The sequence below is a fragment of the Podarcis liolepis genome (genome assembly GCF_965112155.1).
Source record: "Podarcis liolepis genome assembly, chromosome: 4".
NCBI classification, from domain to species: Eukaryota; Metazoa; Chordata; class Lepidosauria; order Squamata; family Lacertidae; genus Podarcis; species Podarcis liolepis.
The window spans coordinates 62,915,766-62,940,818 of record NC_139558.1 but is presented as its reverse complement, the minus strand read 5'-3'; the positions used below and the strand labels follow the sequence as shown (position 1 = coordinate 62,940,818).

Here is a 25,053-nt window from a genome sequence, read left to right as displayed (position 1 = left end):
AATCAGCTCTCACTTGGGTTCAAACAAAACCTTACCTTAATATGTTTGTGTGTGTGTTTATACACACACATTTGTATATAGTACGTTCAGTTCTTCAAGTGCCAATCATTATGTAGCAGAAATGGCACCACCATCAGCACACTAGAGAAGAGATACCAACAGACTTGGGGAAGATTTCAGAAGTCACTCAGTGATGACTGAACATGCTCAGTGGGCATCAAATGTTGATGTTTGTGGGGGGGAGTGGGGTTATGGAAACTAGAGGGGACAGGGGACATAGAATTGAATCTCCTGGAAAAGGGTGTGCAGGCTAGCTTGGCTGCAATCCTGAACAGAAACATGCCACTCAGCAACTTTTTGTTGCAGTTCCAGTTATTGTGACTGAAGTCCATATGCTTTCACTATGTTTATCTTTAACAAGTTGGAGGAGTATTTTGAAAGATGCCTATAGAGGAAATGGCTCCAGATGGTTTAAAGAAACCAAGACACATGCTAGAAGAAAATGAGAGTGGTGTGTGATGGTAGGGGTGGGGGCTGAAACCTCCTGAGGTCTATCAGCTAATCTCAACTCTTTCCACACTTTGAAAATGAAATCGGTTGGGCTCTGAACAGGAGCAAAAATCTGAGTAAAGAGCACACAGTATAAACATTCCAGACTATTAGTCTGAGATTATTTGTTGCGTTGGCTATCCTAAGGAGACTTTATTTCCAGATTCAACATGTTAATGACCAATATGTTTCCATTAGTGCTCCACTTATATAGTGCTTCCCTTATTTTGGGTAAATGAGGTGTGGATTGTTTTCCCCTTTCAATTTAAGTACAGGATGGTTCAAAAGATTCCTCTTGGTTAGTAGCAAATTAATTGTATGAACATCTAGTTTAAGAAGAATTAGTGTTACTAAAGTTACATCTTTAGAAATAGGACTCTTTTAGCCTTTTAACAACTTCTCAATTGAAATTTCCCCCCATTTATGGTGCAATCCTATACTCACTTACCTAAGCGAAAGCAATTGAACTCTGTGGGGCTTTGAAGCATGCATGCATTAGATTGCACTATTAATCTATTCTGATTAATGCATATGTTATGATTTTTTTTAACCTTCAAATTATATGACTGTGTGGTTATACTAGTATTTATGAAGATTGGAACAGATGGCCATAATGGTGTGGTTTAATATAAATAACTTGCTGGAGATAAGTATGTGGATATTTATGCCTCTGAAAGCTGCTTTATGTGTGAAATGTGCAGTAACTATTTGGTCTGCTGGAGATTCCAGTAAAAATGGACAAGGCATGCAGAAGACCTAATGTGTTGATCATGGTGTGTATGCATGCCTATACATGTGTGCATACACACATGTAGTATAGAATTGTAAAATGAAATAATGAGGAGTGGTAGTTGATGTCACACAAGGTTCAACAAATTTCTGCATTGCCTTGCTGGCAATTTCATTTCCCAGAAGGTGGAAGAAGCAACAAGGAGAACATCTATCTTGGATCTGTTCTTCTCCAACAGGGAGGAACTGATCAATGAATTAGAAGTACTGGGAACTTTGGGAGGAAGTGAACATGCTCTCTTGGGTTTCATAATACAGAGGCAATGGAAAGCTCAGTGGACTTTAAGAAGGCTGATTTCAAAAAGCTTAAGGGTGAGATGCCATGGTCAGAAATACTCATAGAGAAGGGAACTTTCTAATGGTAAGAGCTATGGCCTTTTTTCAGCTAGAACTCGCTGGGACTCAGTTCCAGCACCTCTCAGGTGAGCGTCATTGCCATTATAAGATAAAAAGGGAGGCATTAATAGTGAGTTTTCCCCCTTAGAAAAATAGTTCTGGTAAGAGCTGTTCAACAGTAGAATGGATTCTCTCAAAAGGTGGTGGATTCTCCTTCATTGGAGATTTTAAAGCAGAGATCCTGTTTGTTTTTATACATATGTTAAATGATTAGTGCTTTGTTGAATTCATATAGTTAAATGACTGAGGTTACCAGTTAAATATCAAGCATGGATTCAGAATTGTCTTCTGAAGGTATCATGGATAAGCTCCTAATGGGAAATTATCTTTTGATATCTGGTTTTATAATTGAGTTCTGATGAAAATCAAACAAAAAGTGAAGCTGGCTCTTTCATTAATTTTGTGTTTGTTTAAAAGGTACTGCAGAAGCGGTTCTAATTTGTCTTTCTGTAATGGGCCGTGTGTGTGTACCTAACCATATAGCTGAGGGAACAAATCACATAAACATTTCTCTGCTGTAGTCACCTTCAAAAATACCTGTTCTTAACTGTTCTCTTTTTTTGGTACCATCTTCTCCTTTGGTGTTCTAGTTACCAATGCTACTGGGGTGAATTTAAAGAGAATCATGGTGCTATGGAGATAGGAATCGGCTTGACTCTCAATAACTAAGTTCACTAGTGATCTTGAAGGGGAGGAAACAGGGCAGCCCACAACCTAATGGTGATGAATGGACCACTTGTATTTCATCCATGTATTTGAAAGGTTGCCATTCTTTTTTTTTTTGGGGGGGGGGAGGGTGGGTAAAGTTATAGCATTCCCTGAGAAGAAGGAGCCGGCACCCATTACTTTGAACCTTAAAACATGTAAGGTCTCTCTTCAGACACACACTAAGCTAACAATGGACATTTTTCTAATGTTTGAAGTAGTTATCCATTAAAATGTCAGTTATCAATGTTCTGTCACACTCTGGCATGGGCAAGGAAACAAGCCACAAAGGCTGATTTATCCAGATAGGGTTCTTTATGGTTTCCATTGAGCCACTAGGAGGCAAAGATTGAAGACCCAAAATCTGGTACAGTCATACCTCCAGTTGCAAACTTGATCCATGCAGGAGGCATGTTCGCAACCCGCAGTGTTCGTAGCCTGAAGTGTTGCGTCTGCATGCGCAACCGCCGAAACCTGGAAGTAATCCGTTCCAGTACTTCCGGGTTCGGCGCGGTTCACAACCCAAAAATGCACAACCCGCAGTCATACCCAAGGTATGACTGTATTATGAGGGGAATGGACCATATTGAGCACCTCCAGTTATATTCTGGGATGCTTGCATTTCCTTCCTTCCTTGTAAGTGAATTGTTGTCATTTCTGTCTTATGATTGCAACAACTCTCTGAGGACACTGATGCATTGGGGGAAATGGTGAGGCAAATGGGGAAATCCTGCTTCCCTCTCCCCTATCATACTTAACAGGCCAGGTTGAAGTCCTACACATGGGCTGCTTAAATCCCATTGGTTTCCATGAGATTTGGGTAGCTAACTGAGCAGTGCAACAGCTCAGTGAAGTTTATTTGTTCAGTGGGTTTATTATGACAATTTTAGTTTTCACTGAACCAATTTTAGATCTTTGACATTGTTTCAAAGCGTCCCCAGAGGTCTAAACGTACAACTCAATTTTAAAATTGTTTCTTTCCCCTTTGTATTATTTTCCTAAATACGAATTGCATTTACCTCAATTGCTGCACAGTTGTGGTTTCGGAATGTTCTGAATAAATGTTTAAAAATCCAGATTGTGCCACATATTACTGAACTTAGTACCTTTTTGTATTTTGAGATATATGCTGTAAACCAGCTTGAGAAGAATTTTGCTTTTGAAATAAAATAGATTACTTATTAATATTAAATAGATAAATGCCATGTAGCAGGGCAGTCTAAAGCTTTTTTTAGGGCAGTGGTTCATAATTCGATTACATTTCTGTGCCACTTTTCATTCAAACAAATCGCAAAGCGGCTTACAAACAATAAATAAGAACAATAAAATACTAGAACATAATAGAACATATCAAATACAATGTAAGTCATAGAATGATTAACAGCTCATCAGTAAAACAATTACAAATCTTCACTAGAACAATAATAATCTATAAAACACTATAAACAAAGCAACAGTTCTATGAGTCTATGTCTCTAGAGCATGAGTAGTATTGATTTGGGAGGTGTGAATAGTTGTGAGAAAATGTATGAGCTACCCTCTACCAGCCTTTCTTCTCTTCTCTCCCAATCCAGCATTAACCTAAATTGGTTTGCCTGAAAATAAAGCACCAACCTGGTTTGTCCAAGTTAATGGTTAACTAAATGTTTTGGTCTTCCCCAATGCATCCCAGTGCTGTTAAGCTAACAATATTGTAATCACATACACTTGATTGAAAGCCGTTTTAATTTCCATTTTTTCTAATACAGTGTTACCTCGGGTTAAGTACTTAATTCATTCCGGAGGTCCGTTTTTAACCTGAAACTGTTCTTTAACCTGAAGCAACCACTTTAGCTAATGGGGCCTCCTGCTGCTGCCGCGCTGCCGGAGCACGATTTCTGTTCTCATCCTGAAGTAAAGTTCTTAACCTGAAGCACTATTTCTGGGTTAGCGGAGTCTGTAAACTGAAGTGTATGTAACCTGAAGCGTATGTAACCCGAGGCACCACTGTATTTGAATTCCACTCTGGCTTCTTTATTCCTAAACTGAAAACAAGATAGGCCATGCAAAAGAAACAGTTTGTCTGGCTTATACTGGTCACAGCTTAAGACTTTCTTGCTTTAAGAAGCACAGTCTTATAAAGTATAGACTTATTTGTTCTGCATGTAGGCTATACCTATACCTAACAACATTTTCTTTAAAAGCTGTATTGTGAAGAAGCCATAATTTGTTGGGGTCTAACTACACATGGCCCTAATTGCATCAGTTGTCAGCACATCATGTCCTTTCCCCCACCCCAATTAGTTATAGACACAGGGATGATATTCATTGAGAATGCAAGGACAGGAGATGTAACCCTTGGTATAATCACAATGACCCCACCCATTCATGTGGTGCAATTTGGCTCAAGAAAAAGGGTCTCACTGGTTCCACTGGGTGCTTTTCTCACCAAGGTGTGTGGGGATCTTTATTGCTATGATGGGCGGGAGCTCAAACCTACCCTGCATACTGCACTTCTGATAAACATCACCCTTACCTAATAAGAACAAAATTGGTGCCAGATAGCTCAGTTGGTAGAGCATGGAGCTTCTTAATCTCAGGGTTATGGCCCCACCTTCGGCAAAAGATTCCTGCATTCCTGTGTTGGACTAGATTCCCCTCTTCCTTCCAGCTCTACAGTTCTATTATTCTTTGTAGTTAGGCCATTATTCCTCTATCAAAGAAATACTTCCTGTTGGGAACTTTTATTTCAAATATAGTAACTCTAGTTGAAATCAGATTTATTCTTTCACTACAAGTAGTACCACTAATAGAGTCTTTTTAAGGGCTATATATTATGTTTTGTGCTATACTGGAAAAGTGTTCCTTTGTAGTGAAAATGCTTACTTAAACAGGAAGCTGCAGCAAATAATAATAAAGGTTGAATTTTGAAACTTATATAAATAATTTGCCATCTCACATTAACTTTGCAGAATCCTGCTTGCTTTATATCTTTCAGCAGTTTCAGCTCTACATTTGGGCAACAGGTGGAACTTCAGCCAAAAGTTCCAGAAAGGAAGTCTCTCACTAGTTCATTGTCCTCATTGGGGAAACAGTGGTTGTAATTTACTAAATGGATCCAGATAATGCCTTTTACTTGCTTGGACTGCTATCACAAGAACAGTATCAAGGGTATTTATTGTGAGGTTGATAATAATGTCCAACCTCTTTCGGGGGTTGTTATGAAAATGAATGGTACAGAATTGGAACACTCTTTTCACATTGACAGCCTGACTTGCAGCTCAGTTAAGCCAAGGTACTTGGAGTTCAGCCAATTTAGTCCCAGTTGAAGTAAGTGGATTTAAGTGGTAGCAAATCTAATTAGGTTGCGGGTTGTGCTTCCGAGGTGGTGTATTCATAAAGTGATTGGATGTCAACATTATATGTGCAGTTTCTTAGAATTAAAATTTTGATTATAATCTTGAGGATTTTGGAAACAAAAGAACTGTTGATAGTTATAAAATCTTATTGCTGGATTATATTGTATTTATTTAGCAATGTGCTGCTATTCTTCTTGTACAGAGTGTGTGGGTATCTTGTGTTTGCCCCTAGACCCAGAAATAAAGGTGAGGGAGATAAAGGTTTGAGTAAGTAAGGCCACAATATTTTTTTTAAGTGGATCTCCAGTAAATGTTATGCTAATCTACCCAACTCCTTTTCCAGATGTACCCAATATCCTTCGAGTGAACCCAAGGAGACCTTGACTTTGACCCTCAATCAATCATTAATATTGTTCATTTATAATCATAGGGATGTGTGTAGTCTCTAAGTAAGACAGCATTGAATATAATATTAAAACAAGATCCTGTAGCACAAATCCTCAAGGACTTATATGTTGGAAATAAATGACCTGTATAGTGGATTGATATTCACAGGTGCTAGACCAGTGTGCAGAGGAAAGGATAGGCTTGACAAGAGTCAACAACATGAGACTGAATACTGATAAGACAAAGGTGCTGTGGGTGACTTTCCTGTGCTTGGGAATTAGGGAGCCGGTCTGTTCTGGTTGGGGTTGCACTCCCCCTGAAGCAACAGGTACATAGCATGGCGGTATTGCTTGATTCAAATATGTCATTTGTGGCCCAGGTGTCAGTGGCAAGGAGTGCCTATGCTTTGCTTTGGCTGGTTCACTTGCTATGGCCATTCCTGAATATCCTTGCCTCAATAACACACACTTTAGGGACCTTCCAGACTAATATAATGTGCTTATGCAAGGCCTCTCTTGAAAATGGTCAGTAATCCTCAGTTGGTGCAAAATGTGGCCAGCAAGGTGTGAAAGAAAGCTAGTGAGAGGACCATGTGTCCCTGAAACCTTGAATCGACTTCCTGTGTTCTATGGAACCCAATTAAAAGTGTCACAGAGTTTTCGAAGACAGTTTTGTTCATCCATAGGTTTGAAACTTCGGTGTTTGAGATTCAACAGCTTGTTGCGAAATATTAGTGCAGCTGTTAACTGAAAGGTTGGTGGCTCAAGCTCAAAAAGGGATGATAGTGCATTGCAGGGGGTTGGACTAGTGATCCTCAAGGTTCCTTCTAACTCTATAGTTCCATGACTCTGTGTTTCTGTTGGCACAAAAGTGAATTTTTAAAAAACAAGCTATAGAGAGGATAATTCTTGAATGCCATGATCCAAGTCTGGGGAAGTACTCTTTGGTTAGACAACCCCAGCAGACATTTAAAGTCAAAATTTATGCAGAAAAGTAAAGCATGGGAATATAGGCTGTTAAACCTTTAAAATGTGCCTTTTAAAGTGAATTCCAAAATATCCCTTTAAAAGCTTTCTTTCCCTCTTCCTCCAGCACAGGAAAAGACCATGTTTGCTAAGTTAAAAAATGATTTACTTACAAAGTTTCCAAAGGTCATGTTCACGTACTTCAGAACAGTTGCATAGGCTGGAAAGCTTTTCATAGTTACAAAGTGGTGAACTTTCCTAAATTATTAGTATAGGAACTCAGGAATGTCATATGAGAGCCATGTGGTTGAGTTGGAACAACCAGTCCAAACCTCTTCACACATTGAGCTTCACAGGTAGACTGGAGAACAAAGACTTCTCCCAAAGGTGAGGGGAAATGGACATAGCTAAGCCAACAAAGGTTTGTATAGTTAAAGCTATGGTTTTCCCAGTAGTGATGTATGGAAGTGAGAGCTGGACCATAAAGAAGGCTGGTCGCTGAAGAATTGATGCTTTTGAATTGTGGTGCTGGAGGAGACTCTTGAGAGTCCCATGGACTGCAAGAAGATCAAACCTATCCATTCTTAAGGAAACCAGCCCTGAGTGCTCACTGGAAGGACAGATCCTGAAGCTGAGGCTCCAATACTTTGGCCACCTCATGAGAAGAGAAGACTCCCTGGAAAAGACCCTGATGTTGGGAAAGATTGAGGGCACAAGGAGAAGGGGACGACAGAGGATGAGATGGTTGTCCAGTGTTCTCAAAGCTACCAACATGAGTTTGACCAAATTGCGGGAGGGCAGTGGAAGACAGGAGTGCCTGGCGTGCTCTGGTCTATGGGGTCCCGAAGAGTCAGACGTGACTAAACAACAACAACAACAAGCCTGGCAGCACAGCTTCCTCTATGGTTTTAACCCTTTCATGCATTAATTAGACTTAAGCATGTTGGTTATATGAGGCTGGATCGCAACCCGAATTTGCCTAACCCGAAGCGTATCTATCCTGAGGTATGACTGTATTTAGTTTTAAATGTTTAATTTTGGAATGGATTATATTTATGATTTCATTATGTTTATGACTAGCTCTAATACTAATAATCACATGATAAGCTAAAATCATATTAAAACATATGCTGAGAAGAACCATTTCCTGTTTAGGTGTGTGAGATTCGCAAATTCCTTTTCCTCCCAGGCCTAATATATTGATTCGGGGAAAGTGATAGGGAAGATGGAAGAGACAAACTCTTTAATGTTTGGGGGGGGGGTGAGGGGTAACAAAGTGTCTCCTGAGAGCTTTCTGTGAGCTTGAGAAGAATAATGAAGCAAGCCATGGTGGGGGAGGATTGCCTGACGCACTCACCCACATCACTAACAGGTGTAGGATTACTAGCACAGCTGATAATTATTGCCCACAATTATTGATAGAGCTCTGTTACTTTAGTCCATTTGTATTTATATATGTTTTGCTTTCTGCAATCATGATCAGACATTTCATTTAACACAGGCTAGATGCGAATATAAGGTTGGATTCATGTTTTTAATGAATAGAGCAGTAATGACACATAAGGTGACATTTAATGCAAAAGTAAAATGAGAGAAGTTACTGGTTTTTAATAATTCACTGGAATGTGTTTTAGGTGCTTTATTGAAATGGAAAGACTTTGTCTTTCTACGAATGGAGTTATATCTCCCTCTTTTGGAAAATCAAGGCATGACCTGCTTTAGAGATAAGACTTTGCTTCCTTTATTTAAACTCTTTTTCATTTTCTTTATACCAAGTAGGCAGATAAACTTGCTTGACGGCGGGGGGGGGGGGGCGGCGGCGGCGGGATGACTAATTTGTTTTCCAGCCATTGACATTTATATTAAATATTTAATACAAGTCCAAATGCAAATAGGTAGCTAACCCTAAAATATCAGGGGACAGTGTTAGCAGCATCTGGTTCATTGGAATTTCCATATGGAAATGTAACCACATGCTTCTTTTTAAATAGAAAGTTACTGTCCTTTCAGCTGTTCTATTTGTCTTTCCTACCACAGCTTAAATTTGTTCTTGTAACTTCCTTTTCCTTTTACACCCCCCTGTATGTTTTCTTTTTTGAAAAATTCATGAATAATTACTAAAGAGCACTAGCTTGCTAATATGATTAGCTTTATTTATTAATTGCTCAATAAGGGGGAACTTATGGGAACATAGCTTACTGCTAGATTTACCTCAGTGAGACACACTATCCCCATCTCTGCCACAGAGAGTTGTATCTTGCATCAAATCAACAGAACCCATTACTCCTACTCTTCGTGCTGCTGGGAGGAGCCTAAATAGGGTGAAAGAACAAAGCCCAAAGCACCACTTTGGTGTTGGGATGTGGTATGGGAAAGAACTGGCTGCCATAGATCCTGTGCATCCCATCCTGATGGCCAGAGGACCAGTGACACAGGCAAGAGGCTATAGAATGCCCTGCAGCCTCAGCCAGCTTGTTTTACATAGGGTATCGCTGCAACACCTAGATATACTATTAATGTTAACAATTTTTCACTCTGCTTCTTTGGTGTTTTGTTTAGGTTTTCTATTTTTATTTTATTGATCCTTAGTATTCATTTACTCAGTTATTGCCCTCCTTTTTATAGATAGAGTAGATATAAAAGGATGGCTTAACAACATTAAAACCACAATAAAAAGTAATCAAGCAGCATCAGTCAAGTATTAAAATGTCAGCAGCACTAAAAAATAATAACAAGAACTCTCTTGGTCTTAACAGACAAATACAGTTTTGTCCATGCCCTTGTCCTTTCCAGAAGTGAGGGACATGGCTGGGATTCCAAAACTAGTGTCACCTCCCCAAAAGCCTCAGATCAGGGTTTTATAATAATAGTATTGAAGCTCAGGAGGTAGGCAGTAGCAGCCTGTGCAGCAGTGTAGGCAGGGCAGACCTACAGATTTAGAAGCAGGCTGTAGCCCCCTTTTCTCATTATTTCTTCTTGCACAGTGAACATGTCGACAGTGGCAGGTTCTGTCCTTTCTGTCTGCACACTGAAGTACAGTGGTACCTCAGGTTAAGTACTTATTTCGTTCCGGAGGTCCATACTTAACCTGAAACTGTTCTTAACCTGAAGCACCACTTTAGCTAATGGGGCCTCCTGCTGCTGCCGCGCCGCCAGAGCATGATTACTGTTCTCATCCTGAAGCAAAGTTCTTAACCTGAAGCACTATTTCTGGGTTAGCGGAGTCTGTAACCTGAAGCATATGTAACTCGCAGCGTATGTAACCTGAGGTACCACTGTATCATGAGATCGGGGACACTTGCTCTATTGGATCCTGCAATGATCTGTTATCTGGATATGATGCTTTCTGTTCAGCTTGGGAACTTTCACTGCTAACTCCACCTCTCCTGTCTGTCAGGCTGCGACCCTGAACCTCCATTAGGCACAGCTAGGCTTTGCCTTCTCAACTACCAGGCACCATCCGCTCATCTGCCAGGCATCACTCATTCACTCCCAGGCTTAACCCTTGCATTTGAGGATCTCGGTCATAGGCTGCACCAAGAGGGACTGTGTGCCAGTTTATGATCACCATCATATCTGTTATAGAGGCGTTTGTGTCCCGATAAAGGTTGACCAAGGTTTTAATATGCATAGTCCAGGTGAGCTCCCTTTTTCCTTGCAGTTATGCTTCGGCTTGCTAGCCTCTTGCTGTTGTATGTTGCTAGGTCATTTTATTTATGTTTTGTGCTCAAAGCAGTTTCTGGGGAAAAATCAACAGATGTGCACATGAAGAGGAGCTTGTGTGTGATTCTGCTGATAGCCTCATTCTGCAGTTAGGTTCCTCATTGTACAGAGATTGAAAGACAGGAAATATGGTTGCCAAGAGGACTAAGCGTACCAAACCTCCGGAACTGGTGAGAAATCTTCAGGCCACAGCCTAGGATTTTATCTTCATTATCTCATTTCAAATATGGTGTGTGCTCCCTGAATGCTCAGCTCAGTTTCTCTGCATTGTGTATTCATCAAATCTTGTGTCGCGCACAAATGTCAGGCTAATGGAATGCTATAAATTGCAGAGGATAGAGATAATAGCTTCTTATATACTGTCCTTGTAAATAACCAGTCTCTCTGACATTTGCATATTTATATTAAAGCTGTTCCACTCAAACAGTATTTAGCATGATGATAGTCTCTGATGTCCGGTTGTATTTTAGTCACTTGCTCAGAAGTTACATTTGCCAACAACTATTTTCAAGTGACTGCATGCCAAGGTAGTTTAAGGAGTGATTTGTAGGGTAGCCGATTATATATGTCCTTGTGTGTGTGTGTGTGTGTGTGTGTGTGTGTGTATAATCTGAAGTAGGCTTTAGACAATAGCAAGTGATCTCATCTCCACCCCATGATTATATTATGTTGTGTTGTCAAAACTAGCAGAACAGCAACTGGAATTTGGTCTACTTGTCAAAGTGACAGAAATTTTATTTATTTGCATACTTACTTTGGATGTCTTGCACCATAAGCTGTTTCAGCTAGGGCACGCCTGCTTGATTTATAAGTTCAGCTCAGTTGCTTTATTTCAAGTATACAATAGTGCTACAGACTGGTTTTGGATGTGAGAAACCCAGATTCAAATCCTCACCAAGCCATAAATCTTCCTGGGCGGCCTTGGACCGTGCCGCTATTCCTCAGGCTCACTTGCCTTGCAAGGGATTGCTAGCTCCCAAGTTTCTTCTGAATGAAAGGCACTCCATTCCTAAGGGATAATAATTGTGAAGCTTAACTGGCAATATATGATATACTGCTATGTAAGGAATGCTGGGTTTTCTGCAGATGTATTTTTTTTTATAGACAAACACTTGGGGCTAGTGTTGGGCTTGAGGAAGAAAGTGCAGTTTTGTTTGACCCCCACCCCCAAAGGGGGACAGCTTGCAGTAGTGGAGGGCAACAATGGTGTCAGTGAAAGCAGTACCAGTCCAGCTGCACAGTGCTCTCTTGAGCTAGTGCTGAAAAAGGAAGTGCTAGGCAGAGGCGTAGGAAGATCAGGTGGTACCCGGTGCAGAAAATTTCTTGTCACCCCCCCCCATCGTTTTGTGTGTGTGTGTGTGTTTGCCTGCAAAAATGGTTTTACATTATTTTATATTTTCTTACAAAGGAATAATAATAATAAAAATAAAATAATAATAAACTTTTATTTATGTCCTGCCCTCCCCGGCCGAAGTTGGGCTCTGGGCGGCTAACATCAGATACATAACATTGGTATAAAATCAAACAATAATTAAATTACCTCCTAAAAACATGTCAAAATCAAATTAAAGTCTAATTAGATGGTTTTCCGTAGGGCTAGGGTTGGGAACAGTAAGTTCTCCACTGAATTGAAATTTCAGCCTTCGTCACATAGGAAAACAGCCAAGCAAACAGCTATTTTTGTGGAGGAGGGTTAAGATATTAACTGATATGCATGAAATTTCATATATAGCTATATAATCCCTAGTGTAGTAAGATAAGACCTTTGGAGCAGTCATTTTTAAAAAAAGTTTTTTTATGAACCGGCCTAGTAGGGCAGTAATTATTCCTTGATAATTGGCACCTGGGGCAAACCTCCCCCCTCCCCCCCTTTCCTACGCCCCTGGTGCTAGGCAAGCACATTATCTTGCTTATTGCCCATACTGATATACACAGAGCTCTGAGGCTTTGATGTTAAGGACGATATTGGCAGCTTCAACCACCTGTCCCACTTCTCTTTACCGTCCCAGGTCTTTAATTTATTATTTTAAAAGGAGGCTGGTATCAACCTTTGTGGGCCCTGTCATTTGCCTCATAATGTCAGGCGCTGATACCAAGCATGTAGAAACTGGCCCAAAGCACATAGAAAAATACCTTCAAGAGCCCTTTGGCTGGACCAAGCTGTGCAGGCCGAAGGAACACCTGAAAAGCACTGCAGAGCTACTTGAAACCCAGTCTCTTTAGGTTCTCTTGAATATATATATATTACCCATGAAGACACACAAACATTCCCATGTGAAAACACATGGTCTTGATTAATACATGGGTAGCCAATGTGGATAGTGACGCAGGTGGCGCTGTGGGTTAAACCACAGAGCCTAGGACTTGCTGATCAGCAGGTCGGCGGTTCGAATCCCCGCAACGGGGTGAGCTCCCGTTGCTCTGTCCCAGCTCCTGCTAACCTAGCAGTTCGAAAGCACGTCAAAGTGCAAGTAGATAAATAGGCACCGCTCCGTCGGGAAGGTAAACGGCGTTTCCATCCGCTGCTCTGGTTAGCCAGAAGCGGCTTAGTCATGCTGGCCACATGACCCGGAAGCTGGACGCCGGCTCCCTTGGCCAATAAAGCGAGATGAGCGCCGCAACCCCAGAGTCGGTCACGACCAGACCTAATGGTCAGGGGTCCCTTTACCTTTTAGCCAATGTGGTAAGCTGTTATCGGACCCCTCCTCCTATCATTGTTGACCCTTGGTCATGCCAGCTGGGCTTGATGAGTGTTAGAGTCACAACAACAACTGGATGGTGCCATATTAGCTACCCCTGCATTAGGAGGTGTGTGCATTGCTCCACAACAAAATTATTTCATAAAGTTTCACAGACTTCTCCCTCCTTATTAATATTCTATACAACTGTACTAGTGGCAAAAATTCTGATCAATGCTTAAGTAGATATTCTGAAAAGGAAGAAAAAGAAAAAGCTTTTTGGCTTAACACGTCTCAGAACTTGATTCTGTATGAAGCAACGATGTCTAAGAATTTCAAAGAATAGCTAGGAAAATAGTCCATATATCATTAGTTCCCTGACTGACACAACAGAACAGAATGGTACACGCTTCACTGGTTAGAAGAACACAAAGTGCTTGGTTGGTGACTTGCCTGAATTGTCTGGGGTATTGTGACAGCACATGCTTAAGGGGGTAGATACAGTAGTATCTGTATCATAACATCTGTAATAAGGTTGAATGGAGATTTAGTGTTGCATTGTCATGTTTCGCATTTCCTTTACAGGAATCTGGATGGAACTTGTAAATATAAGCCCCTGAATTTTTATTTATTGAAGTTCAAAAACCACAGGCTTTCCAGAGTTTCCAGTGTTTTGCTTGCTACACCTTACAACTATCTATCAGCTTGTATTGTGAGGGATTTTCTATGCAGTAATCTGGCAGCAGCCTTCTAGCAGTTCCTTTGATCAATTCTGTCTCTTTATCACTGTCTGAATGCAGTGGTCAGGTGAGATTTATGTACCGGTATATAGACTCCAGGTACACATTGATGCAAGCCTCTTTGTGGGACTGAGAATTCTGTAGTATACAAATGGTGCGTAAATAGCTTCTTGCAAGCTAGAAGTTGACTGTATTAACAATTCTTCCACTCTCCCTTTTTTGCTTTGTATTGAGCATATATTTTTTTTCAGTTTGGGAACAATGCCCCTCAGCCAACAACAAAATACTGTACTGAATACGCACCAACTTGTGAACCACATCAATTAATCCAGAGTAGTAGAGACCCTCCCTCTGCCGACACACACTCCTGAAGGTGGCTTACAGTGGTTAAAATCACAGCATCATGGTAAAACAGCATGATCACAAACAAAACACAACAAAGACAGGCTCAGCAGATAACACAGTCCTTAGATGAAACATTTTCTACCTGGCAGGCTAAAAACAGACAAAGAAACCCATTCACTAATCAAAGGGGGCCACCTTGGGACAAGCTGTTATTATAATAATGGCATGTCCACTAAAAAGGCTCTATCTCTTGCCTCAACCAGGCATGGGTCCACTTTAAGGTGGGGCACCTCTGTGCTTAACCATCATGAGCTGGCAGGCTACCAATGTGTCCTAGATAAGTTGGTCATGGAACTCACCAGTGGGGCGGTGACCCTGGGCTTAATCTTAAATAGTGCCAGGGACCTGATAAAAGATAAGTGTTGTTGAACCGATTGGAAATAGTAAAATATTCTTCTTCTTCACCTTCTCCTCCTCCTCCTCTTATTGCCAAGAAAATCCAACTTGGTAGCATTTGACTTTAAAAGAAGAACAGTTCCAAAAATGAGGGGATTGGAAAAAGTGAATTCCATGCTGGGCGTCATTAGGAAAGGGCTTGAAAACAAAACTGCAAATATAATGCCATCATACAACTCTAAGATCCCACTGTGCTTGGAATTCTATGTTTAGGAGCTTATTTGCAAGAGGGGGTGGGACTATGGTTAGACCACTTCTGAAAAGAACCTATACGCCAGTTCCTGTGCACAGTGTTTGAATTGATGGTTGCTTGCTCTCTAGCTACATGTTCTCTCGGATGACCTTGACTTGGAGCAGAAATGACTTTCTGTGGGATGACCAGCCCAAGTGGAAGTGTGACACTCTTGATGATTTTCTTGGCAGATTTTGATACTATTGCCCATGGCATCCTTCTGAGTTAGGAGCTACAGGTCCTTGCATTGTGGTATTTCTACTCCTGATTAGATGACCAGTTTGCGAAGGTGGTGATGAGGGAATGAAATAGCAGATAGATATAGAATATATTTGAACGTGTCTTCCTGTTTGTTCTTAGTTTTCATAGATTCCAGAACTGAGTCTATCTATCCAATGAGCTCTTTTCTCAGGGCAGCCACTCTTTTATATGGGGACCGTAATTTTTTCTTTGTTTTGTTTTGTTCAGCGAAGCTTCTGTTTGTACAAAATGATTTAGCTAATTAACACTTATAAAAGCAACCTTATTCTGATTACCTCATTTATAATTAACTCTTCCTTTATTTACCTCTTCAACTACTTTTTAAAATTCATTTCAGACATTTGAACTTAAAACAAATGCTCTGGGTTTATCAAATAGATTATGAGCATGATCTCTGTATGCACCAGTTAGATTGTAATGCTTACTTGAAAAAGTTGTTGAATCAGTGCCAAGTGCAAAGGCGTAAATGTTTTGAATCTACAAAATTGTGTGTTCAGTGACTTTTCTTTTGGAGGAGTGAAGGTTGAGTTGGTAACTCTTGTTTTATCTTCAACTTAAAACCTTCAGGCAAGGTGAAACGTTTAATATTGTCTCTTAAATATAAATTCTTAGTGACACCTGGGACTGCTGTGACAGCCTGTAATGAGCCATTGTTATAGACATGCAGGAAGAGTGTTATATATCAGAACTGGGTTTGAACTGGAAGATCTAGCTCTGGAAATTTCATGCCGTTCCCCTACCCCCCCCTTCTGTTCTGCATCTTTCAGTTCTCCCTCTAAGACTGTTGCTTGGAAGTAACAGTCTTAGAGATAGACTGTAGGGACTTTCTTCAGTAGGGAGGTTAGCATTTTGCCTTGGCCAGTAATAAAAACCTGCCCTTTGTACAGAGCTAATACCTCTCAGTATTAGCAAATACTAGCATCTTTTATGCCCTTTCTGGGTTTTTGTTTTTGCTAGGACATCTGCTATATCTTTGCATATCTTGTTGAATCGTGTTGAAGTTACCAGGAAAGGTGGGAAATGGAAAGCATAGACTTCAAATGAAAGCATAGATAGGGGAAAAGATTAAATGAGTAAATTCTAGTTTCTGTTAAATCTTTTGCATGTTTAAGGAATTGATAAGGGGCATGTGTCCCCCTAGCTATTCATTTATTTATTGCATTTATATCCCTCCTCCTCCTCCTCCTCCTCGGAACTCAAGGTGGTGTACATAGTTCTCTTGCTCCACATATAATCCTCCCCACAACCCTGTGAGGCAGGTTAGGCTGAGAGTGAGTGATTGGCCCAAGCTAACCCAGTGAGGTTCATGGCTGAGTGGGGTTTTGAACTTTGGTCTCCCATGTCCTAGTTCAAATTCTCTAACCACTGAGTCTGTTGTTGGACTGCAACTGTGATCACTCATGACTATTGCCCTGGCTGGTGGGAGCTGATGGCAGTTAATAGTCCTGCAACACCTGGAAGGTCACCGAATGATGTTATAAAAAGATCACACAATTAATCAAATTATTTTTAACTAGAAGGTTCATACCCAGTGTTGTCGGGGAATTCTAGGCAACCCAAAACACAGTGCAGCTTTGAAATCAGTGGTTAAAGTCATTGTAGTTTGAAAGGTTCAGTCTGCTATATTGACTCTCAAAATGCTATGCAATTGCATCCGGTTGAAAACTGCTCCTTTGTTTAAGGAAATAACCAACATTTGGTTATGATATCTTGAGAGAGCATAAACAGGAAAAAAACACAACTTTGCAAAATATATAGGAAATACAGTGTGAAGAGCATACGAGTCTGCCGGTGACCAGTTGGTTATTTCTGATAAAAATAAGTAAACTAGAGAGGTTTCCTTAGAATATCTTCGCAAAGATGATGTCCTCAGAATGTTCTGCAAGCTATTCACCCCTTGACTTTGCCGCATGAAAGTGATTGACACATGGCATGGAAAGTACGTTGCACTGAAATGTGTGCTCTAATGATTCTGAGTATATGGAATATAGTTTAGCCATTCATATGCCTTTATCTATCCAGGAGTTACATTGCAGGTGATATTAAGCCTGGGAATAGTAAGCGGCATTGCACATTGCAGAAGTTTTTAGAATGCCTCTGGCCACCTAGTTCTGCTTCTTCTCACTTACAGTTGAAGAAAGACGTTGCCCTTTTCAAATTACCTCCAAATGACAAAATGTGCTTCCTCAACATAAAACCTTGTTCCCTGAATAATCATTTCCATTTTATTATTCACTTGCTGCTTCTTTTTCTTGAAATAGTTTCAGACTTTGGGATCTCTCTCTTTCTCTCTCTGTTCTATGACTTCTACAAATATTGTATGTTGGTAACCATACGGACTGAGGGGGGTGTTGTTTTGTTTTTTTAGTTTGAAGAGATTCATCCCCAGCAGATTGAATCTGAGGCCGCAACACTACCAGCAAACATGATTTAAATGCTGTTATAAATTGCATTTGCTGGAAGAAAGGGAAGGATAACGGACTCTGTTGACGTAGCCTAGTGGTTTGGGACTCTATCTTTCAGGAAATAAGAATGTGTACATTATTTTTAGTTCCTGTTCTGGGAAGGACAGTGATACAGATGTAGAATTCAAATGTCATACTGGCTGTTCAGAATATTCAAAACAGGCTGCAAAGCGTGTGTGGAAGGGGGAGGCAGAGAAAGAAAAGAATTTATATCTTGTGTTTGCTGTCAACAGACTAACGTGGACTGACCCTCTGGAAATGGAGAGAATTTTCTGAGTCAGTTGTCTCAATGCTTGGCAACACTAGCAAGCCATCTGGGTTATGATATGGATTTCCTTACCAGTAGGAAGGTTCATGTACAGACATGCACATATATATATAGAGAGAGTGTGTGTGTTACATTTTTACAACAGCCAGTTATTCATTTTAGGCTTTGCTGAAAGCTAGACTTTTTATTTTTATCTTACGAGTATGTCTGTAAAACTTCGAAATGCACTAGTATAGGATCACGCTAGTAAGCCCTTTTATTATTCACTGTACAGGCTTCATCATTTAATTAAGGACTGGTTCTCTTATGTGCTACTTAAACTCTAAAACCTGACGTATGGGGGATGGAGAAAAACAGGGGTTCTTTCCGTAATACATTTCAACCTAAAGATTTAGCAGGAGTTTTAAACTGAGAAACCCGAGGGCCCAGTATCTGGATTTAAGCACATTAAACTCTCCCCTAAACTAGATTTCAGAAAGACCTGTTTCTAGATTGCAAAAAAGAGAAAATAATTTCAACTTGTTCCAAATCTTAATGACATTCAGCATTCAATTCTGCTGTGTTACCTTAGTGATCCCTCCTCCCCAAATGAACAGTTTTGAGGAGCTGCTCATTACAGCTGCTTCAAACAGAATTTCCATTTTATGGGAAAGTCTGATATTTCCTCTATAGCAATATAGGACTGGGATACAATTGTCAGCACTTGCACTAGTTTTTGCAGAATGAAGGCTTAAAAAAATCCCCAACACCATCAACCATTGGTCTTGGTGGGAAATGAATAGAACATGCTGCTTTAGCCTAGTTCTTTTCTCTGGCTTTTGACCTAATGAATGTGCCTCCCATGGTATGTTGTTTCCTATTACAGAATATAAAGTGAACCAAAAGTTCTAATAAAAACTGCCTTTTTCTGTAGGAAAAAAGGTGCCATGGAGTCCAGCTGTTCCTCATCCTATTTAAATGTGTGAATCATACGCCCTTTCCCTGAAATTCTGTATTTGGTGGTATAATAGGTAATCATGGATGTTAGACTCCTAGGGATAATTTTCACCTGGTATTTTAGTGTAGTCTGGCATAATTAATGTAGATGACCTACTATGGCCCTGTTATTTGCTTGCCTATGGAGCAGACACAGGTATGGCACAAATGGTTGCTCATAGGTTTTTTTTAGCATGATACGAATAAAACTGCACACACAAAATCAGAAGAGCCAATAGTCTTTTGCACAATTGATTTGACCTGGTTCCTCAGTCAGAACACTGCATAGATAATTACAACCAGTTTGCCTCTCTGCCTGCCTCCATACCATACCTGCTTTAAAAATTGTATCTTGGCCATTCTTTCCGCCTTCTTTCTATATTTTTGTAAAGTTCTCAAGTTGACCCAGTAGAGATAGTTGGAATACTCACTAAAAACACAGTTGATGAAAAGTACTGCATATACTTAAAAGAGAGAGAAAGAAAAATTAATATTCTGTTTGTCTGATGGTAGGCTTGCGTAAACAAATAGAAAGTTATTGCCTGGTATCTGGAGTGGAAACACCGAAAGTTAGGCATTGGTTACATTCTGGAGAAAGGGTCCCAAAGATGTAGATGTCCCACTGTGTGAGTCTCCGTTCTCTGGTGACATTGGGCATTGATAACGAAGAGATGAGCGAGAACTGCACTACCATAATGTGAGCCTACCAATCATTGCACTCAGAGTCTTGTCACTCACTCTCAATGCATGCTCCAGGCAACCATGGTAGAGTTGTGAGACTTATAATATGTTACAGGTAGGGATAGGGATCCACTTGCTAAGACAGGTTTTGGTAGCTTACCCATGGCAACATGTACTCTGGCACAGAGACGATCCCTGTGTAAACCAACACCTGCTAACCTCCCTTTAGGCAAACCTAAATTTTATTCTATATATTTGTTTTCAAGATCCTGATTTTAATCTCTATTTTTTGTGTGTGTGTCTACTGTTTTTAATACCTGCCACTATTTTTATTTAATATTTTATACTATTTTATGTAAACTGATTAGAGGTTTATTTATTTATTATTAAGCAGTATATAAAATTTGCTTTAAAACGAACAAATGAATGAATGAATTTGTGCTTTGGAACCTCAAGCTTTCTTTTAAATACAGTCCCAACGTGCTTTTGGCTAAATGTCAGGTTTTTCTCTCCAGGAATTCCTGTTTTGATTTGGGTTTTTTTGTGATTTGTTACAATACTGTAAATTGGGTTCAGTAAGTTTAGATATCTTGCAAATGAAAACGTTGTAAAAATTAATAATTGTACAGTGGAATTAGATGTGGCTGCTGCTATCAGCCTCAAGTTACCTCTCCCAGAAACATTTAGTAGTGTAAAATACCTAAAGGACACTGTGTTGAGTGTTTTTCTAGTCCACTTTGAATTGTCTGCAACTTTGAGGGATGGAGAAGCTTGCAATGTGATGATGGCATTGTAGTATATTGACCCTCCTGGCTGTCCGTACCAGGCGTTACCTCAGTCTGCTCTCAGACACAGTGGGTTGTATTCAGTGTTAGTCATTCTGAGTAGACCCATTGAAATTAATGGACATGACTAATTTAAGCTAATCTATTTCAATGGGTTTACTCAGGGGGGGGGGGATACTTAGCTAGATACATCCATGTGTTTTTATTTTCAAATTTGTATTATATGCAGCAGCTTGCTGCTTGGTTTTCCCCTCCATAACCAGTTTTGTATTAAAGTTCTTTTTTTGTGTGGACCCTCTGTGAGGCTGCCTCTTCATGATATTTTTCAGTCATGTTTTGAATTGAAAAATGTTACAGAGAAACAGAGGAAGCGAAGAAAATGTGAAGCTACTACTTTGTAGCAGCACCCTCCCCTTACCTAGAATGTATAATTCTGGCCTTAGTTTAACCTTGTCTATTTCTTTTTATATTTAATTTTCTAGGTGGTTATCAAAAGCAGAAGTGGAGAAGTCCTCTACCGTATTTCACCCTGGGCAAGATATGTAACTCAGGGTGCCAATGTGAACTATGACTGGGTAAATTGGGAGCCACCAACCCCATACAGAGTAAGCTATTTTAAATATGTTAGGAATATAGGATGGGCTGGGTATTGGTGAGTGGTATGTTTCCTCTAAATTTACATTTTCTGATCATCTAAAAATGGGCCATTTTATACCAAATTTACTCGTAATAATTGCAAAGCCTTAGATAATGTTTTACACAGAAGATAAACTTATTAGGAGGGAGTATGTGTTCATTTTCCTTTTAATAGTTAGGAAAGTGATTCAAACCACATACACATATCTGCAGATGAATTTGGTACACTTTTTGTGCCTGTACATTTGTATAAATAGGTAAGCTGGTGGAAGGTCTGCTGGAAAATAGACTAATGTTAGCTGTAATACTTTGGTTGAAATTACATAAAAAACGGTGCTTTCCACTATATTTGGAATCTGATGCTATTTTACAAGCTGGGAAAAAATGATTTCATAGTGGTTGTTTTACTTTTTTATTTCTACACTGAGGCATCCCCTTGCCCCCTGCCCAACATGATTACAGAAGTTATTTAACAAACTCAGAGCAATTGAATATCTTATTGTGAGATTGAAGGACTTGTGGTGTTCTGAAGTATGTAGGTTTTCAGGGAAATTGCATTCAATTTTTAATTTGGTATGCATAAGATATATCAAGTATCAGTTCCAGTGATACAGATAAACAAAGAAAAAGCTTTGTTTGCTGTCAGGGAACTGCCATCAGAGCATCAGGTGGTGGAGGGACTCAGGCAGGATGAAAGAGACTCAACTGCTGAAGCAGGGACCAGCAGGGGGAGGAGTGGGTCTCTGAGGGAATGCGAGCAGGAGGGAGGGCTCAGGGAGGCTTCCAGCGAGAACAGTGGGGAGGTATCGGAGTCTCCCATAGGCAGACCCACACCTCGCAGGAAACTGTCACGCCGTGAGTCCAGGAGACGCGTTTCCGTTAAGGAACTTCTTTGCTGGAAACGCTTCCGCAGACAGCCACTGTCGGACTCTACTAGTGACTAGAGCAGACATGTCTGAGGAGCTCCGTCACACACGGAGGTTTGTGGGGTCGCACAAACTCTGAGGGAGCACGTTTTCACGCACAAGCAGCTAATCAAACCCTCACAGCAGTCCGACAGTCTTTGTACGCTGCCTGTGCAAGAGAAGGCATCATGAGCGAACCAACCGGAACCGGAGGAGCAGGGGCTGGAGCTGGTCCAAGCTTGGAAGATAGATACCGAGCGTTGGAGGTTCAACTGGCCCTGCAGACGGCGAGGTTGGAGGAGAGAAGGGCTCAGGATGCAGACAAGAAGGGGAGAGCCACGCAATTCCCCAGAAAGGTACCAGGATTGGTGCAGAAATTTGGGGGGGACCCCAAGGACTACCATGCTTTTAGGACAGAGATGCAATATGCCCTTAATGTGCAGTTCGATGAGTTCCCTGATGAGGAATCGCGAGTTGCTTTTGTAATTGGGCATCTTGAGAAAGGGGCTAGAGACTGGGTTCGACCCCTAATGGCAACGCACAATGACATACTAAAGGACACAATGAAGTTCTTTCGTGCAATGGATATCATGTTTTCCAGCGATATTGAGGAAGGGGTGGTGCGCAGACAGCTAATGGCTTGTAAGCAGGGAAGTCGATCTGTCCGTGAATATTGGACTGAGTTTACCATGCTGATTCACAGACTGAGTTGGGATTTATCGGCGGCACCTGTTCAAATGCTATTTGAAGAAGGTCTTTCTTCGGGGGTGAAAGACGAGCTGGCACGGAGCCCCAGGGCGGAGTCTATGGATCAGCTGACCAAATCTGCGCTGACCATAGGAGCGCGGCAGGAGGCAAGAGCCTTGGAGAGGCGGGAAGGGAGAGGGGAACGTTGGAAGGAGTTCCGCATTCCAGACATTCCTGAGCCAGCTTTCCCGCCGGCAGAGCCGATGGAAATCGGAACAGCGCGCGCGCGCGCATTTTCAAAAACCAGCGAGGGAGCTAAGAAGGAGGGAAAGGGCCCCCGGAAATGCTATCTCTGCCAACAGCCAGGCCACTTTGCCAGAGTCTGCCCCCAGAGGAAGGAATGGCAAGGGATGGTGGGAGCTGTTGAGGGGGGAGAAGAAGGGGGAGCGGAGCAGGTAAAAGCCAACGCCTGGTTGCCACAATTGGGGCACTGCAGCCAGGCCAAAGAGCAGTGAAAGTGCCCGTGCCAGAAGCTCCTCGACCTGCTCTAGTGATTGAAGTGTCGCTAGAGCTGCAGAATGGGCACCCCCTAAAAATAAAGGCGCTATTGGACTCAGGCAGCTCCTGCAATTTTATGAGCAAGGAGTTTGCTGCTGAACACCAGATACAGACCATCCCTTTAAGCAACCCCCTGCAGGTGACCACGATTGATGGCAGGGAGTTGTTGGGAGGAGGAGTCCGCTTGCAGACTGTCCCAATGATAATGAGGGTGGCAAGGCACACAGAACTGATAGCGTTTAATGTGGCCACCCTGGGAGGCGCTCCCATTATTTTGGGAATGAGCTGGCTAGCTCTACATGATCCGCTGGTTGGCTGGCATCAAAGAGTGGTGTCCTTTGGTTCAGCACATTGCCTAGAACACTGCAAAGGGGAGAAGGGTTCAGCAGGGGCCCAAGCCACCCTAGCAGGGACTGAAGTAATGGAGAAGGTGAAGGTACCACCACAGTATGCAGATCTCAGCGACGTGTTCAGCGAGAAGGAAGCTGACCAACTACCACCTCATAGACCCTTTGATTGTCAGATCAATTTACTCCCAGGAGCACAGCTTCCCGTGGGCAAGTTGTATGCCATGTCAGACAGGGAAATGCAGGAGTTGCGAGGGTTCATTGACAAGAACCTGAAGAGAGGCTTCATCAGAGAGTCCAAAGCAGCAGGGGGGAGCCCAGTGTTCTTTGTGGACAAAAAAAATGCGGACAAGCCGAGACTTGTATGTGATTTTAGGCGGCTGAATGCAGTGACTGAACCGGTGGCGTTCCCTATGCCCAGAATTGATGATATTTTGACCAGGGTGAGGAAGGGAAAGATTTTCACAAAGCTGGATCTAAGGGGGGCGTACAACCTGATACGCATAAGGAAAGGGGATGAATGGAAAACCACCATGTTTACCCCTTTGGGGGCGTTTGAATACCTCGTTATGCCATTTGGATTACAAGCAGGCTCCGCGTGTTTTCAATCTTTTATGAACCACGTGCTGGGCCCTTTGCTCTACAAGAATTGCGTTGCCTTTCTAGATGATGTGTTGGTGTATTCTGAGAATGAGGAGCAACATGTGAGAGACGTCAGAGAAGTGTTGAGCAGACTGCAAGCCAACAGGCTGTGGGTCAAACTGGAGAAGTGTCGGTTCCATACCAAGGAGGTGGAATTCCTGGGGTACCGCCTGTCAGACAAGGGATTGGCCATGGATCCCGGCAAGGTACAGGCAGTGCTGGAATGGAAAACACCCAAAACCAAGAAGGATGTGCAGAGGTTCCTAGGGTTTGGAAACTTTTATCGTAAGTTCATCCGCAACTTCGCCCATCTGACGGCGCCCATCACTGACTGTCTCAGCAGTAAAAAGAAGTTTGTATGGACGGCGGAGGCGGAGCGAGCGTTTGAGGAACTGAAAAGGGCCTTCGCCTCTGAAGAACAACTTCTGCATGTGGATTTACGAAAGAAGCTAAGGGTTGAAACAGACGCATCTGACAGAGCCATAGGGGCGGTGCTTCTTCTGCAGCCGGGGAAGGAGGAGTCAGAGTGGCGTCCGTGTG

General features: G+C 41.6%; 1 protein-coding gene across 1 annotated transcript in view; it reads left to right on the top strand.

Moving 5' to 3' along the window:
• Positions 1–25,053, top strand: part of GBE1 (1,4-alpha-glucan branching enzyme 1) — a 162,157-nt gene that overhangs the window by 43,819 nt on the left and 93,285 nt on the right. Inside the window, 1 exon segment of the mRNA XM_083498636.1 lies at positions 21,221–21,343. Within this exon segment, the coding sequence (XP_083354762.1) occupies positions 21,221–21,343 (123 nt within the window).